Source organism: Mus pahari, chromosome 1, assembly GCF_900095145.1.
Source record: "Mus pahari chromosome 1, PAHARI_EIJ_v1.1, whole genome shotgun sequence".
Lineage (NCBI taxonomy): Eukaryota > Metazoa > Chordata > Mammalia > Rodentia > Muridae > Mus > Mus pahari.
Window position 1 is genome coordinate 135,619,620 of NC_034590.1, and position 18,589 is coordinate 135,638,208.

The following is an 18,589-nucleotide window of genomic DNA, read 5'->3' on the forward strand; positions in this document are numbered from 1 at the left end:
TTTTTTCCCAATCTTAGGGAGCTTCCAGTGTCCTAAGAATCTGTGGTAAAGGCTCATGAGCTATGGCTAAGCATTCATTCTCTGTGCTGGTGGTCTCCTTTGACTGTGGGGACAGAAGTGTCTGCCCACTAGACTGTAGCCTTCAGCCCGGCTCAGCCTCACTTGGGCCTCTGGTTGACCCCGTGTATTCTATGAATAGTATTGCTTCTCTGGACCAAGGCGCAGTGATGATTGGGGAGCATGGAATTCGGAGGAATTGGTGGGGTTGGGAGAAGCCTGTAGGGTAGGAGGCCTGGACAGTGAAGCAGCCTTGAGACTGGCTGCTGTCCCAGGACTGTGCTGTCTCCCTCCAGTGCAGTGTGTGGTTCCTATTCCTTATGCTCCCATCGCAGCACCATCTTGCTAAGAGTAAAGTTTTCCATCACAGATGTGATCCATAATTGATGCAGCCTGGAGAAGGTGGTGATGAATAATTAAGTAGGTTTCAGGTACAGAAGGAACATTAAAGGGGAGGGAGAATAAAAAGCAAAACATCCAGGGGAAGAGGTTCAAGCTCCATCAGGCCAAAAGGATGCTGCCCACAGATGCTTCCCACACCACAGAAGGACTAGGTTTTGCTTTTGGATCTCCTTTTGCCTGATAACTCAATTCATGTGTGAGCTGGGCATCTCTGCTAATACCTGAGAAGCTGGCAAGCCTTCCACGGTGGCAGTGGCTTCCAGAGCCTTGTTCTAATGGCTCCAGAACTAAAGCCAAAGCGGTGTCAAGCATGGTCAAGGAAAAGTGGCTTCGCTATGAGCCAGAGAGTTAACTGGCAGAGGGTGTTAGTCTAGACACTTCATAACCAACACTCAAAGATTTCTCCAGTTAAAACAGGTAACAGGAGGAAAATGCTATGTGGAGAAATGTCTAACTTAGTCATCTAGGAACACCCTGAACACTGTCCTGCAAAGGGCTTTCCTTCTTGAGTCAGGTGTTGCAGGATTCTGACAGAGGCTGTGGAGGGTGCACTATGATTTCCAGCAAGTCTGATCAGACACACAAGATGGAAGGGATGGGCAAGTCCAGAGATGCAGTCTCTCTGATCCTCCCACTGGCCACTGAGCTGGCCCACACATGGGAAACTGGCAGTAAGAACGGCTGGTTTTCCAGCCGTAGATCGCTTTAGATCCTGTGTGGCTGGTTCTACCATTTAGCGCTGTCCGCAGCTCATTGACTAGATAGGTAACCTCAGAGGGAGCCCAGCTAACAGGTCCGACAGAGGGCTTGGTGACTGGGAAGTTGATGCTCCTTGAGGGCCTCTGTGCACCCAGACCCCTCCTCAGCCTCCCTGTGTTTTCCCCACATCAGTTCTACCCAGATGCACCTTGTCCTTCCTCTTGTTGGCACTGGCCCTAAAGATAGATACAGTTGGTTTTTCAGCCTCAATTTGGGTCCTCAGTTTGTTTGGTCCAAGCCATGTGAACCATGAGGCAGCTCTTTTCTGGACTGTCAGAGCCCCCTCCCACTTGTGGCACACAGTGGACAGAGCACAATGACAGAGCAAACAGTCAGTTCAGGGTGGTACACTTCCAGCAGCTGTGCCCTGGGGCCCTGCCAGCAGCTGATCAGAATTCCCTAAGGTCTCCCCACACATCCAGGTGTGTTCTGATCAAGGCCTGAAAGAACAGCTTCAGCCACCTCCCTCCCCTCCCCTCCCCAGAGCTGGGTGCTTCTTCACAGGTTCTATAAACATCGCAGCGTCTGGGGTGTGTGAAAGTCTCTGGTAGCACCTCTGTGCCGGGTTTATTTTCCCCCCAGAAATAGTAAGTGCTGCTGACAGCAAGGGTGGGCTAGATTCTTCTTGGAAATATCAGCTGACACCGCTGCGCCAATGACTCGAGACAGTCCTGGCCACCAGACACTGAAGGGTTAATATGGAGGGTCAGACACCTTGGAGGTGGTCACATCTCCTATTACCAGTTGCATTATTGACTAGGGCACCTGACACCACCAGAAGTGCCCCCCCCCCCCCCCCCGCAAAGCAGCACCGAGATCAGGAGCGCACAGCGGCTCACAAGTGGATACACTAGGGCTCGAGCCCCGCTGCCCAAACAGTACCAGGGAAGATGGAGAACTTCTGGATGTACCAGTTTGAAAGTCATGAAGAAGAGGTACGTGCCCCTTGGGCTGCACCGGGACGTGCTGACTGACTTCAGGGCTCGTCTCCTGGCCCGGCCAGACTGTAGGCTATGCTCTGCATTTCCCTTGAGAGTGGGGAGTAGGTGAGGAGAAGGAATTACCCAGGATGGAGGAAAACGAGCTTGGAAGTGAGTGGTGGCCAAGAGAGCAGGGGCCATTTTGTATTTAGCAGGACCTGGGGAAGGTGTGCCTGCTGCTCTATCTCTCCAGTACTGCCTTTTATTCTCTGCGTTCTGATGGATGAGTTCATCTGGACACCAAATCTGCCCCCCACCCCAACCCCCCATTACCCATTCCAGGCTGTGGCGTCTTTCACTGCCGAGGGCTAGTGCATATCAATAGCTATTAGTGCCTTGTGCACAAATAACCAGTTGGCTGGAAAATGAGGTGGCAGGTATAATGTGCCCCTGCATGGGGCCGAGCATACTGTAAGCCCTTTGAAAACAGTAACTCTTACCATTTCTAGCAGATAGGCTGTTCTCCATTGTGAGTGCAGCTTTATCTCCCTCCTTTGTTTTGGTTTGAAATAGGTTTTTCTATACAGTTCAGGCCAGCCTTGAACTCACCATATAGTCCAGGGCATTCTCAAATCCTTTGTCCTTTCTGCTTCAGCTTCTCAACTACCAACGTTAGAGGAGTGTGCCACCACACCTGGTTTGGTTACACTCACCTCAGTTGCAATTCTGAATATAAGTTCAAAGTGCCTGGATTTTGCTGTCAGAGCCTAGGCAGGAAATCATGAGGCATCCATCAAGAGATGTGTGGACTTGAAAGGGAAGTGAACAAAAAAGGCTTTCTCATTTGTCCAGTGTAATGCATTTCACATACGTCAAGTGAGCTATTTGACTTAGAGATAACCCCGTTGACACATGCAGCTTTGTTGGGTGATGGGTTGGTTTACTCTTAACTAATAGGTGGTGTATAATTAACTAGTTAGTCTTTTGCCTTAGGAATATGACTTTTAAAGGTTAGGGCTCTGGTGATAGTATCCAGCAAAAAAAAATTGTGTGTGTGTGTGTGTGTGTGTGTGTGTGTGTGTGTGTGTGTGTGTGTGTTGTTCCCATGATAAAATCACCTCCTGAGCTGAGTGCTGCCAAGCACGGCTCCCTAAAGTCCCTGGAGCTTCCACACAGGTTTATGGGCTTAGAGATGGGAATGGAGGGTGTCTTCTGTGGGAAGAGAACAGAGAGGCTCTGAGAAGGTGAGCTGCCAGTTCTTTCCATATTCCAGCAGTATTAATTGAATCCATTATGAATGTGTATATAAAACACCTCATTAAGCCAAGCTGTTCTCATCTTAATGACATAATTATGCTCATTCAGTGCCTATGCTAACTTCACTTCTTCACCACATTAAGGAAATACAAGTGTGCACTGATAATATTGTTTGAGTTATACTATAGAGTGGATAATCATGTACTTCTTAATCGGCTTCAAATTTCAGAAGCATGAACATACATTGGGAAGAAACTCATATCTGGGGCTTTGCAAAGCTAATTCTACAATAGAATATGGTTGAGTTAAAGCAACTCAGACACGTAGGGAAGCAGTGTGTACTAATTAGGAGAAGGGGCTAAAGGCAGGTAAACACAGAACGCTAAGCATAAATGGGAGTGCCATCGGGAAACGCTGGCAGTTAGAAGTCCCCCGGAGTCTCAGAACGAGACTGAAGAACAGAGACATGTCTCATGGCTCAGGCTGGATGCCTATACCTTTGAAGTCCCACATAGAAAAGTACTAGAAGCAGGATGTTGTTCAGATTGTACAGGATTGAATGGTCAAGTGTTCCCTGGCAGTGTGAGTAAAAGATGCTTCTGTGGATACCAGTGCCTCTAGTGTCCGCTACAGTGCTTGAGGAGGCTGTTTTGCGAGCCAGGGTGACAGAACCTCATCCAGAATGAGTGGCGAGCCATGGATACTAATAACCATGTGTGTGCTCAGAACTTAACCCTGTTACATAAAACTCATTTTTATTTGCTTTCCCTCATGACGCCTACCAAGGGCCTATGTGCCATTTGATAGCATGGCGGAAGACGAGCATGCGCAGAAGAAGTTGAAATCATGTCTATTTGGGTTTGATTTCTGTTGCTATGACAAACAGCATGGTCCAAGTAATTTGGGCAATAATGAGGTTATTTTATAAAATGCTTCCAGGTCCCCCTCCATCAGTGAGGGAAGTCAGGGCTGAAACTGGATCTGAAGACAGAGAAATGCCGCTTACTTCTGTCCATCTGTCTGTCTCACACAGCCCAGAAGCCTCTGTCCAGGGCTGGTAATATCCAAAGTGGGATAGGCAGTCCTACATTAATCAGCAATCAAGAAAGGCCAGTCTGACTGATGCAGACCCCTAGTTGGTACTCCCTCGGATGACACTGGGCTATGGAAGGTGACACACGGCTAAAGCTAACTAGGACACCCCTTTTCATAGTTAATGCATGCCTCTGTTCTTCAGTCTCGTTCTGAGACTCCGGGGGACTTCTAACTGCCAGCATTTCCCGATGGCCCTCCCATTTATGCTTAGCGTTCTGTGTTTACCTGCCTTATCCAGCAGCAGCTGAAACATCTCAAAGAACCGGTCATCTTATAAAGGTCTTGCCATTAACCCCGGGAAGTTTCGGGTCAAGTTTCCAGTGTCTGACTGTAGGGACACATTTATATGTGGGGAACATGGGGTCCCATTTGCAGCTTCTTTATTTCACAGGTAACTTTTTTTTTTTAAGAGCTAGTAAGGAAACTCAGGGACAATTTTATTGACGTTTAAGAAAAAACAAATCAGGCAAACTGGAGCTCTTGGCAGCTGCCAGGAAGAGGGAGATGGGTGAGAGAGAGAGAGAGAGAGAGAGAGAGAGAGAGAGAGAGAGAGAGAGAGAGAGAGAGAGAGAGAAATACATGCTTTCTGAGTTCGAGGCCAAGAAGGCAAACAAGCTCAGCAGTTGTCGGCCTGCAAGCAGCTCTGTCATCCAGGGTATGGGAGAATCTCCAGATGGAAAATGAGAACACGTGGAGGGTCAAGACAGGAAAGCTTGTGTCATGGCTCAAGAAGAAGGAAAAGACAGGGTTTGGGTAGAACTCAAGCAGCTGCCAGAGGCTGTGTAAGGAGGTGCCTCGTTAGGGCATAGTTACTCCTCCCAACTTACGTACCTTCTGGTGCACCGTGTATCACAGAGTTTCATGGAGCTTTTCTGAGGGGAATTTTCCTGTCCAGGTGATCGACAGACATACTTAGATTAACTCCTAAGAGAAGGAACAAGAATGTCTCTGTAGGCCAGGCGATGGTAGCGCACGCCTTTAATCCCAGCACTTGGGAGGCAGAGGCAGGCGGATTAATTTCTGAGTTCGAGGCCAGCCTGGTCTACAAAGTGAGTTCCAGGACAGCCAGGGCTATACAGAGAAACCCTGTCTTGAAAAAAACCAAAAAAAAAAAAAAGAATGTCACTGTAATCTTTCAGACCATTTACATCTTCACCCAGAGCCAGGTCTAAGTCAGGTCAGACCCCCTGTGTGTTTTATTGCTTGTTTTATTTTGTGTGAGATAAGATCTTACTGTGTAGCCCTCCATGGCCTGGAACTTACTGTTTAGAACAAGCTGGCCCTGCACTCACAAAGAGCTGGCCTGCCTCTGCCTCCCACATGCTGGAATTACAGGCTTGTACCATCATACATTTTAGTGGAAAAAAAAAAAAAAAAGAAGAAGTCCAACTTTTTTTTTTTTTTTACTTCAAATACCACCATGTAACAACAACAACAAAAAATTAAACATTTAAGAAAACTATAAACCTGTCATGCACTAGGGAGGCAGCCTTTGCTGTAGTGGCCTGGACAGTGCCCTTCCTTCTTCCTTATGGTGTCATTAATCTTTAGGAGGAACAATCTTGGTACTCATTCCCACGACCTTCGAGTCTGCTAATTTCTAGTTAGCTACCTAGCAAATCTTAACACTTCTTTTTTTTTTTCATTCTAAATTTAAATGAAAAGTGTAGAATAGAATTTTGGAAGTAAACAACCATATTCTGTAATTTTACAAAAATCTCCAGGGGTGTGTTCTTTATAGCCCTTCCCATCCAAGCAGGGGCAGCGAGCATGCTTGGATGAGGGTTTCTATTTAATGGCACCCACCATCTTCTTGGGATCATCACTATCTGACTCTTGCATATCATTTACACACTTTGTTGGGCTATTATTATTTTGTGTATTTTGGGGGGTCACATTGTGGTAATTTAATACATATAAACAATGTAGTAATCAAAATAGGGTAATATACATTTGCATCTCTCCAACCATTAATTATTAAGTGTTGGGGGTACTGTTAACCCATAGTTACCTCTACCTCATACTCACCGTGTGTATGAGTAATGGACTGTTAGCCCATAGTTACCTCATACATGGTTACCTCATCCACCTTGTCAATGGGTTATAGTCTCTGTGTGTTGATTCACTGTGTATATGTGTTATGGACTATTAGCCCATGGTTACCTCATCCACCTTGTCAATGGGTTATGGTCTGTGTGTGTTGACTCACACCTACCTACCTAACTCCAGAAGAACAGTGACTCCTTCACTCCTACTGAAAACTTCCTGTCACCTTCCTCCTGTGTCCTTGTCTGCCTCTAGTAGCCAGAGATCCATTCCATTCTTCTTGACATTGGCATCATTGATTTCCAAAAATGAGTTAAGAACATGTAGTATTTGTCCATTTTACTTAACGCAACCATTTCCGGCTCTATCCATGTTCTTTTTACAGCTCAGTAATATCCCACTGTATAAACACACTGTATATAACATTTCCTTGTCTACTGAAGAACATCTGACTCGACCCTGTATTTGGTATGTATGTTTACAGCTTTTGCATCCCTGTAAACTTTTATCGACATAGAATGACATTCTTTGCCTCTTTCTGCATATTTTATTTAAATTCTGCTTTATCAAATATCGTTATAGTTATTCCTGCTTGATCAATTATTCCATGTGTGTGGTGTATTATTTTCTAAGATTTCACTTTTAGACTCATGATTCGCCACTGGAGAAGTGAGTTTACTTTAATAAGTGTATAGTCTTTCTTTTTAACCCATTCACCTACTCCATGTTGATTGGGGAATATAATCCATCTACATTCAAGGTTGCTCCTGACAGTCACAGACTTCTGCTGTTCTGTTAACTGCACAGGGCTGGCTTTTTAATTGTGTTCCCCTTCGTATCATAAAACCTTCCTGTGCTGCTGAGGTTTAAGTCTGTCTGTGTGTGGTGCACCTCTCTTTCTAGTTAGCTCTGTGTGTGCTCAGATGTTGACATAGCAGTAACTACCCTTTGTTTTCACAGTAGGGACCCTTAAGTACTTCTCATAACACTGGTCTTCAGGTGATCTGTCCTCTCTGTAATTTTCTGGGTGATGTTTCTGGGTGTAGTTCTTGGGGCAAGGGTTTCTCCTCCCATTATTTTGAATGTATCATCCCATTCTCTTGTAGTCAGTGGTAAAGTTTCTGTGACGCAACCTACTGTGAGTCTGAGGGACCGTCCCTTACATGTGACTCTTCTTTTGCTACTTTTTAAAAGATTCTTTGTTGTTGTTTTATGTATGTGAGTACACTGTTGCTATCTTCAGACACACCAGAAGAGGGCATCGGATCCCATTACAGATGGTTGTGAGCCACCCTGTGGTTGCTGGGAGTTGAACTCAGGACCTCAGGAAGAGCAGTCAGTGTTCTCACCACTGAGCCATCTCTGCAGCCCCCTTCTCTTGCTATTTTAAGATTCTTTGTTGTGTGTTCTTGTCATTTTGACTCTAATATGCTTTGGTGCGGGTCTGTTTTGGTTGGATCTGTTGTCCTTTGAGCTTCCAGAATCTGGATGTCTATGTGTCTCTAAAGATTTGAGAGCTTTATGCAGTTCCCATGATGCAAGGGTATTTTAACCCAACCATTTCCCATGTGTTTCCTAGAGCTTCCTCATTCTTGTACGATGTTTTAAAGTTTTTGTCTGACTGAGTGACTTCTGAGAGGAGTCGTCCTCACAGTCTGAAATGTCTTCTTCTGCCTGCTATGGCGCTTCCCACATATCTGTCGCATCACCGACTTAAGCGTTCACTCCCGAGCTTTCCTGTTGGTTCTTTTCTGTCCTTTGTCCTTGGTGAGCTCCTCATTCACATCCTGAGTTGCTTTTCTCGTTTCCTTGTACCATGGATCCTGTTCATGTCTCTCTGGGTTTCCTTGGGGTTTCCGCTTAGTTTTTTGTGGTTGTGTTGTTGTTGTTGCTTGTGTGTCTGTCTGTTTGGGGGCATTTTATAGTTCTAGTTTGTACGGGTCCATTTCTGGATAGTTATTTTTCCTTGCAAGCACCATGTTCCCTTTCATGTTTGAGTCTTGATGATGTCTGCACATCTGGAGTAACATGTTTCTTCACATTTTATAAATAGCTTTTATAGGCAGAGATATTTCTGTTTAGATGAGATACAAGAAGGACATCAGTTGGATGGGTTCTTTGGAATTTGGCAGTAGTGGATTCCAAAGCAATCTTTGATTTTCATTTCTCATTTTTTTTTTTTTTTTTTTGTCTTTGGTGTCAGCAGTGTCTATGTTATGAGGGGTCATGTGTCTGGGGACTCTACTGAGTTCATCCCTGAGTCCACAGAGGCAGCTGTGGCAGCTTCCATAGCTTTGGTGCTATGTGATGTGGGGAGGACAGGACTGTCTTCCTGCCCTCAGGGGCAGGGCTGGTAACACTGACTGCAGCAGCAACAACAACAATAACAACAACGCTGCCCCTTCAGCCACACCCCATGAAGGAGACCTCCAGTGTACTCAGGCTGAGTGAAAGATGCTGGGCCTGATGTGGAACCATAGACTGGGCCTGGGCCTTCCTTGGCTCCACAAGATGATCACATGGGTACTAGCATCTATGGCACACACAGCCAGCTTCCCAGTGTTCATTTTGTGAATTATCTAATCACTTTTGCTTCTTGCCCTTGGTCTCATTTGCCTGAGTTGAATATGGGGAGACTCTAGCACACGTCTGCCTCTATAACACTTCCTTTTTCCTCGTATATGTCATTGGCCAAAGTCTGCCTCTGAGGTGCTCTTTGAAAGCATAACCTATTATCTAATTTCCTTTTACTTTCTAATTTATTTTAAAAGTGTACCCACCAGGAAGGTCCTGAAGCCAGCATTTGAATGCCTTTGCCTCAGTCTTGTAAGGAAGAGCTGGGTCTGTTGAAGATGCTCATGCTGCTTGCCTTGGTCAGCATTAACACAGTTGTAGCTCTGTGCGTCCAAAGAACTTCACTGGAGCCCAAGTTAGAGTCCTACGCACAGGAAAAATAGATTTCTAGAGCGCAAGATGAGCAATGAATGTTCCACACAGTGAAGTAGAAGGACACTACATCAGAGAAGGACGCACCACTGACTACTAAAAGACACCCCCAGGAGGCAGTGGGCAGCCTCGCTCCATTTCTCCTTTCAGTGTGGGATGGCAGCAGTCTAACCAGTCATTTGTGCGTGCCTCCCTTTGCTAAGTACCTAACTATTTCCAAGACCTAAGCCTAGGCTCTCGTATGATGATGGAGACAGGAGTCCTACTGCTCAAGAGCCCTTGGGGATTGGGTACACACATAAGCAAGTTTTAATATAAACTACAGCATGTCTCACAGGGAAGAGATGAGCTGTGGTTGTCATCCCAGCCCCATGGGAGGCATACTTCAGAACTGAGCATTGAATGTATCAGGAGATGAAGGGAAGCTGTGGGTGGAGGAAACATCTGAGCCTGTGCATGGGCCAGAGGTGCCTGGGAGAAGTGGGTCCCTGATAAGGTCAGGGTGAGTCCATCAGGGGGATGAGTTATCAGGGAAATGACTCACGTCCTCCTCTTCCCTGGCACTCCCTGGTGGGCACCCAGCACTAACCACACCTACCCTATCCTGTGTTCCACCTCCCTGCGCACTGTCCAGATAGCCTGCCTTCCCACACCATGGGAGGACAGTCCAGTGCCAACAGGGTGGGAAAGAGTCTATTTGTAGAACATTTGGAGTAGAAAATAAAGAAATGGGAAATATGGGGCCGCCTGTTCGGTAATTCCCTGTGGTGTCCATGGCCCTGAAAGTACGCAGTTCGAGAAAACCCGACTGCCCCAGCTTCCCTCACTCGGCACACACCTTAAAGGCTTTGGGACAGAGAAAAATTACTTTGGGGAAAGGAATCAAGTCACAAATAGCAAAAGAAGCTTTTTCAGTGTGAAAAACTGGGGAGATTTACAGCATTAAATTCTCATCCTTTCCCACCTTAATTTTGAGTCGGCCAAACAGTGCTAACTCAGTGAGCACCAGCAGCTCTCCTGAGCACGGACGGGAAAGTTCTTCATGCTTCTTTTGAGAGGCATGCAAGGCTGCTTTAATGTGGCCAGGGGCCTAGGACACTTTATATCTGCTGTCACCCTAAGCCCGTCCTCCTGGCTTGACTGTGGTGACAAGATGTCTCAGTGTCACCATGTAAGGGGCACCTGGGCCCTCATCTCCCTGTGTAGAATCAAGTGATAATATGACCAGAGAGTGGCATCCCATAACCTCTTAGCTGAATAGTGTGTTTCATTATATCATCTTTTGGTGTTCCTGTAGTTTTTATAACTGGGACTTTTGGGAAAAGTTTTCCCCCAATTTTGGATAATGCCCACTGAGGTTCTCTTGTCTGTTAGCATGCCCTGTCCCTGCCACCCTGCTGTTTATGAAACCCTCTCCCTTCCTGTGCAAAGATGGTTTACTGAATCTCTGTGCCTTAACTTCCCCCAAAAGAGCCAGCTGCAAAAAGGCAGGTGTTACTTTCGTTTGCCCAGGATTTCCCTTCCTGGCTCCCCTTCTCCACATATCCTGGGAGAACACACCCTACATGGTTCTTCTTATGGTGTATGTGGGCTCTCAGCTGTCACCCACAGCCAGGAAGCACCACACCCTTGCTCTCCCCCAGCGTATCACTATGGTAACCATCTCTGAGGCCCACCTGAAAGTGCCCCTCCTCTCCCTAGACTCCAGGAGTGGGTGGGGTGGGTTTCCAGGCTCGTATGTGTCCCATTGCTTGCTTTTGTGGTCATTCATTCAGCTCATTCTTAATGGGGCACTAGCTATGTTCTATGTGCAAACCCAAGTTTTGTGTTTATGGCTCGTACCTGCCTGTGCCCAACTACAGAGGCACCACCACACCAACACAGGGACCATGCTACCCAGACCTGTTTATCTATGCCTTGTTTTCATGCCTGTCATTTGACAGAGGGTTTCTAACTATGCTGACATGGTCCAAACAGTGTGGTTTGAATGTTGAATTTTCAGCGGCCCATGAATTAAGAGAGACAACATGCAGACTTGTGAGCAGACAAGAAAAAACACAACGGGTAATTTCAGTTTTCAGTTTTCCATTTAGGTCATCTTGGGCAGGTGACATCCAAACATTTGTATTCTAAGTATCTAACTTTCACTAAGAAAAAGATTAACATGTTGTGTAATACCCTTAAGGCTTTAAGTTTGATGCCTACTGTAAGTCTGTATTTTCTTTAAAATATTAGCCTGAGGGAAGAAAAAGTCCTGAAGCTGTAAAACTCCTTTGAAGAGGTGGCGTTGAAAGCTTGCATGGCTGGGCCTGCTCAGTGTGGTTGGTAATTCTTCTTGCCAGAAAGGCTTCTCCCCACTGCAGTCCTGTCCGGGCAGTTCTGCTCTGTGTGACCTGATGCCATGGCCCTCAGATCCTCACTGCTGTCTGTCCCTCTTCCTGTGTTCCAGTCTCCTTCTCCTGGCAGTTCCTCACCCCTGGGTGCTGAGTCATCAAGCATACCCCTTCATCCCGGCGACCCCACAGAAGCTTCCACAAACAAAGAGGTAAGGCGCCATCTTCCTGTCTCTCGCCTGCTTTTCATCACTCCAATAGTGCTTTATTGTTTCCTCCTCTGCCCGCCCTGATGGAAACCACCCTGAGGAGAAGTATTTCTTCTCCTCCTCGGCTGTGTGCCTGCCGTTTGTCAGTGAATGCCGTGGTTCATCTGTCCAGCTTGGTAGTCACAGGCCACAGTGTTGAATATGAGAATTCACATCCTGGGGCATACCTCTTCCATTCCAGTGTTCAGTGCCATCTGCAGCTGGTTACAGGACTTTTGTATCACAGGAAGTTCCACCACTGGACATTGAACCTCAAAACCATCTACCAGCATCGTTTCCAAAAGAACATTCTGTGATGAAGGAATGGTCCACTTCTGTATTGTCAAGGGTATTCACTAGCCTCTGGTGCCCAGAGAGCCCATGAAACATGGCCAGTAGGAGAGGGGAGCTTACATTTACATTTTAATCATAGGCGAGGGGCTACTCAACAAGGAGGCTGTAGGGTGTCCCCTGAGGACAAGTCGCCCTACTCACAGGAGACACACTGAATACAGAGTTCTGAAGTGACAAGATGTGGCTAAGATTTCTGGGCTTGAAAGGGGCAGGTGTTTTTCCGAGTAGAGCCCATGCCTCTATTAGGACCCAGTGTTCTCCTATCCCAAGATGATGGGTACCACTTAGCGTGGATCCACACCAGGTGGCTATTTCCCTACACCATGACTGTATGTGGGTACATGTCAGTCCAGCAGTAGATGCTTCTTCATCAGCCCTGAGGAGATGCGAAGAAGAGGTATGTCTCACGCTCCCTTACTGTGCTAACAGTTTTATCTTGAATCAACTGGGAAAATCAAAGCATTATCTTAACCCAAGTAACAGATTGTTTAATATGTGCTATTCATGAGAGAGGGCTATAGTTTTTATTAATGTTTTCTTCAGGTGATGCTAACACTAGACTAGAAATATGTTTTGTCCCCTGGTCTATTCAGACTCTCCCTCTGGAGCCTGGGTGCCAGGGTCCTGGTTTGTGCTGGGCCCTTTTGCCATTATTTAATATGATACTCTGTTCACAGCACATGGATGGGGAAGAGGGAAGGGTGACTGCTTCAAGGCCAGCAACACTAACAGAGGGTATAAGTTGCCGGTTGTATGCGGTATTTCAGGCACCAGGCTGAGCAAGTCATAGGCTGTGTCTCTGAGGAACCTTTTAATGGTTCTGGGAGGTGATTTCACTGTCCTCACATGTGAATTCTGAAATCTAGAACGTGGATACCGTAGCTGAGGCGAGGCTACACTGTTCAGCCATGGTTTGAATTCAGAAGAATTGTAGGGCTCTAAACAGAGTTCATGTAACCCTGAAAAACCTTGACGTCTCAGCTTTAGTTTCTTCTGTTTTTTATCTGAGAATGGGTATGTTGCTATGTACCCCAGGTTGTCCTTGAACTCACAATCCTCTTGCCTCTCCCTGCCCAGTGCTAGAATTACAGGTGTTCCCCCAGCATATCTAGCCTAGGTTTTCATGTATTTAATGCAACTTTATTAATGCTTTCTAAGAATGACTGATGCTCATCTCAGCCCTCACGGGAGAAGGCACGTCTAAGCGGGTGTCTGAATATTAAGCTTTCAATTATGCATCGGCTATAGCAAGCAAGGTAGACGGGTTAGTCTCGCTGTTCCTACAAGGCTTGGTCCATGGTTCTGCATATCTTTAGAAATAATGATGGAAATATTCATTGTATTCAATAGAAATCCTTTCATTTTACAAAGCTGTCTTTTAAGCATTACCCCAGAAATGAAATTGATCATGAGCTAGCAAATGTCGCATGAGTGACTGTACCAGTCACCTACCATCATCTCTCTAAAGTAATTCTTCTGTAGCTTCTGCTAAATCAGGCTTTAACATTCAGAGAAGTGTCCTAGTAGCCCAAGAAAACCGAATCTGCTTTTTAAAGATACCTGGAGACTAATCTGGTTGGATGAAATGAAGTGACTTCTTGTTACCCTAGAACACTGAGAACAAGGACAGGGAGATGGATGGGAAATGAGGCCTTTGACCCCTGTGGAGAACTTAGCTGCTTCTGCATAGCATGAGGTCTCCTAGCCTCATACACTGTGCAGTTTTCCACAAATGCATAGCAGCTGGGAGCTTTGGTCCTTGGGACCCAAGAGACCCAACTTCTTCGGTGAGAGATGCCATTTCATCCCAGTGAGTGCATTTGCAGGGGCTGCCCAAAGCTGCCTCGTGTGGTCTGCCATGCAGTTAGTGTGGGATTCCTGTCATTGTCCTGAAGGATGAGGTGCTCCAGTTTTCCGCATCAAACAGTTAACATGCCATGTTAGAATCCTCTGCATGTTAAGAGTGACACCCTTGTCCTCACCCATAGTCGGAGTGACACCCTAGTCCTCACCCATAGTCGGCTCATCTAATCCATCAGGTACCCCAGAGCATGCCGTCATCTAACAGGTCAGTGTGCTGAGGAGATGTCTGTCTCCAAAAAGCATATGTCAGAATGATCGGAATGATCATGTGCCCCCATGGTAAAGCTTCAGAAATGAAAATCTAAGCCACGCCAACCCTCCCTTTTGCCCATCTTCGGTGCTTCCTTTTGAACATGAGCTGCCCTTGGATACCCCACACAGCTCAGCTACAGGCTCTGTTACCTTTGAAACAGAAATGAGTGGCCTGTTCTTCTCTCGTGCAGAATGGTTTCTGGCATGCATGCCTCCAGAGGAGCCTGTGGCAAGCCCTGCCTCTTGGTTTGCTGGCATATAGACTTCTACACCAGATGGGTTCTATATGTCCAGCTCCTCCCATCCAGCAGAGCTGTTAAGGCTGACCTCTGATGTGAGCTGACACTTCAAAATCAAGAACCAATAGAGGTTTTTCATTTGCTCTTTCATTCTTCTTCCAAAGAAACACAAATCCATGATTTACAGAATGAAAATTTTCAACCTAAATAAACCAGTGGGAGATAAAAAGGTGTAAGAGTTTATCTTCCTTTCAGCAGCTACCCTTGTATCAGGGACCTAAAGAAAATGCACCAGGGAGTGCTAATTTTCAGAATACACAGTCATGTTATTGGCGAATTTAGTACTGAATAGCTTCCCACACTGAGTGCATTCTTAAAATGTAAAGCACAGTCTTTATTGCTGATTTAAAGCTGGTAAGCACCTCTGAACTCTGGGGCGTTTTGATCACTTCAAACTTGAGCGAGCCATTCTGGGTCTTAGGTAACCTTAGTCGTGAATGCATATATTTGTCCACACTTCATTCTCTCTAATGAAAACTGGTCGATAACTGGTTAACAAATGCCACCGGTGATCTATGTCTTTTTTATGTTGCATGGACACTTGTGCTAATGTATATTTAATCGTGCTCTGCCCCCTTTGAAACTTCTTTGTCTTAATTACAGTCAAGAAAAAGCTTGGCTTCATTCCCAACCTACGTTGAAGGTAAGAACTGAAGAGAAAAATATTGAGTACTGGGGTCACTCAGGAATCTTTTAGCATTTGTAGGCACCGGGTGTGAAACAACACAGGGGAAAGACCACAAACCTGCTAGCCCTGAGTATCTTAGACTGAAAGTTTGTGTGGATCCTTCGTTCTCGTCAAAGTCCAAGGGTAGAGGGAGTGGGCAAGCCATGTAGTAAAGCTATGCCCCAGGTATGTCATGAAGGTCCTGACGAGCCTCCCGGGTCTGTGTTTTGACCACAATCCTAGTTGTTGGAAGGTGAGTAAGGTGCCGGGCAGTGGTGGCACAGGCCTTTAATCCCAGCACCCAGGAGGCAGAGGCAAGCAGATTTCTGTAAGTTCAAGGCCCGCTGGTCTACAGAGCAAGTTTCAGGACAGCCAGAGCTACAAAGAGAAACTCTTGAAAGTTTCTTGAAAGAAAAAAATAAATAAAGTGAATAAGTTTGTACCCTGTCCAGGAGTTTTTCATGGGGAGCAACTCAAGGTGAGCTTGGCCATTAAAAAAAAAAAAAAAAAAAAAAAAAAAAATGAAAAGTCACTTCAGACTAGCCCTACAAGAGGGAAGGTAAATTGGTTCCACTTTGAATAATTTCATCTCTAGAACCTTAGGCTTCACGGTGGGTTATATCGTACTTGCCTCAGAATGATCATTCAAGTCAAAGAAGATACACATTTTACTTGTGATTAAAATGTCTGTTTTTAGTGAACCTGTTATACATAATAGTTGCTGCCATGCTTAATTTAGGCTGTGAATCATAGCTGATTGTTATTAAAATCAGATGCCCATCTGTTTAAAACGGAGATTTGACTTAGTAGACTGGGAGGTAAGAACAGAAAAAAATGTGATTTTTCCTTGGGATTGAACTCTACGTGAAACCAGGAGCATCATGGTCTATCAGCAATATTGGCAGCATGGAACCATGGCTTTGTGGTGATGTTACCAACTTACAATGTTGGAGTCTGATGCCATTATAGGAAAGAAATACCCCATTTTCTTCATGTGTAAAATGTGATTCCTCCATCAGAGTCCAAACAGAGGTGTAAAGTTTGAGTGGGTATAAAGGAAATAGGGAAGTGTCAGGAAATGGTGTTTTCCGTCATTACCGCTTTCTGTTCCTCTAAGCCATTCACCCAAGCAAACACACACAGTTTATAGACACATGGGACAGGCATGGAAGTCAAAGACGAGTATGACATAGCCCCTGTTGCCAGAGAGCTCATCCTCCAATCCCCAGTAATACGTCGGAGGAATGAGCAATGTTTCACCTAAGGCCTCATAGGACAGGCAAGTGCCAAACAGGCAAACTTTGAACAGACTGTCTGAGCCTCCCAAGCAACTAGGATGACAGGCCTGGCTAAGAGACATTTTTTTTACTATTGGACTCTGATTCATATTTAAATAAATACATCATTTCTCATAGTAAGTGATTCTAAGATGTCTTAGACTAGCAGGTAGTCCACATATGTAAACAGTGAACATGGGGGTTGGCATGTGGTACTCCCCCTATGACATCATTCACCACTGTGGCTCTATGTGTTACAGTTCCTGGACCTTGCGACCCTGAAGACTTGATCGATGGAATTATTTTTGCTGCCAATTACCTTGGTTCCACTCAGCTACTCTCAGACAAAACTCCCTCCAAAAATGTGCGCATGATGCAGGCCCAGGAAGCAGTAAGCCGGATCAAGGTGAGGGGGTCTGTGTGGTCTGAGGTGGTTGGGTGAGTGAGGGGACCTGAGCAGGCAGTGTCAACCCACAGCTCTTAGAGAGTGGACTAAGTTGTTGGAAGCAGGGCTTATTCCTACTTAACTAAAAGCCCAAGTCTTTCCATCTAAACCCTATCCAGGTTGCTCTTGAGAGTAAATTCATATGCCATGGACTTTGCTCTTTATGCCTCTAAGGTGGAGTTCCAGCACTGGCTCTCCATAGACAACTAGAGGCCATTGATTGGAGCAGTCCTCTGTTAGATTCTATTTAACCTGTCTCGATCCCAGTAAAATGAACTATTTGATTAAATCATATTTGGGAGTCTGCAGAAGTCAGGCAAATCCTAGTTTAAACTAGTTTGAACACAGTCACCATCCATTTTCATTAGTCTTATCAGGAGGTAAAGGAGGAAGCCAACTGGGTACATTGAGAACCAATTTCATCTAGTCTCAATAATTCACAAGTAGATAGAGCTACTCAAAATCGGTCTGTCAATGCAGGACTCCAGAGTCACCACCATAATGCCACCTAGAGGTAGAGACGCAGCAGGGTAGCAGGAATGCTGGCTGTGCAAATGCTATCCAAAAGTCCCCGTGCTCTCAGCATGTGGAACACACTCAGAGGACCAGACAGGTGAAAGGTTAGGATTCATCAGTTCCTTTCCCCATCCCCCCCCCCGGTTTCAACTAGTTAAGACTGAATCTTCTCTGCCCGTCTCCTCTGGCACCATAGAGCCTGATGATGATGTGATTATATAGAGTGAAAAAGGACAAGAGGAAGCAGCCAGAGGTCTTTATCTGAGGAGACAAGAGGATCCTTGAGCCCTGTCTAATGCAGGATGATGGGGGAGGGTAACAGTGGAGAACGTGAGTCTCTTACCCCTAACCACAACTGCTCAGAGGGAATAAACCAGTCAACAGAGGCACCAGGCGTCAGGAGGAGAGGGTGTCAGCCATGGGATGCCACAGGAGTACCCTAGAGGTTAGAAGGGAAGGAGGTGCACGCCTGAGAGAAACCATCTGAAAGGAAGCAAGATTTACTGTAGCTCATGGTTTCAGAGGCTGTAGCCCATGGGTGTTTGGCTATGAGGCAGAAAATCACGGGGAGACCCATTGTTCCCCTCACTGAGACAAACAGAAGAGCCACATGCCAATCCTCTCTTCACACACCCTGCCCAGTACCCACCCGTGTACTCTCCTCACTACTTGCTGTCTCTCAGACCAACCAAGAATCAAGTAGACAAGAATAACCATCAGAAGCCCATCTCTTCTCAAGCTAACACCCTAAATGTACCTGTTCAAGCCATAATTAATCTCCAAGGGAAGAGAACAGTGAGGATATTAACTCTCCCACACCTCCCCTGGTACACTAGACAAACTATCAACTGTG

At 45.9% G+C, this 18,589-nt stretch overlaps 1 protein-coding gene across 3 annotated transcripts in view; it reads left to right on the top strand.

The window, feature by feature from the left end:
- Apba1 (amyloid beta precursor protein binding family A member 1) overlaps positions 1-18,589 on the top strand; it is a 191,742-nt gene that overhangs the window by 145,325 nt on the left and 27,828 nt on the right. For all 3 annotated transcript variants that reach the window (XM_029541237.1, XM_021201227.2, XM_029541248.1), the window contains exons 3-5: positions 11,932-12,027; positions 15,435-15,474; positions 17,036-17,181. In XM_029541237.1, the coding sequence (XP_029397097.1) occupies positions 11,932-12,027; positions 15,435-15,474; positions 17,036-17,181 (282 nt within the window). The remainder of the gene's footprint in view (positions 1-11,931; positions 12,028-15,434; positions 15,475-17,035; positions 17,182-18,589) is intronic.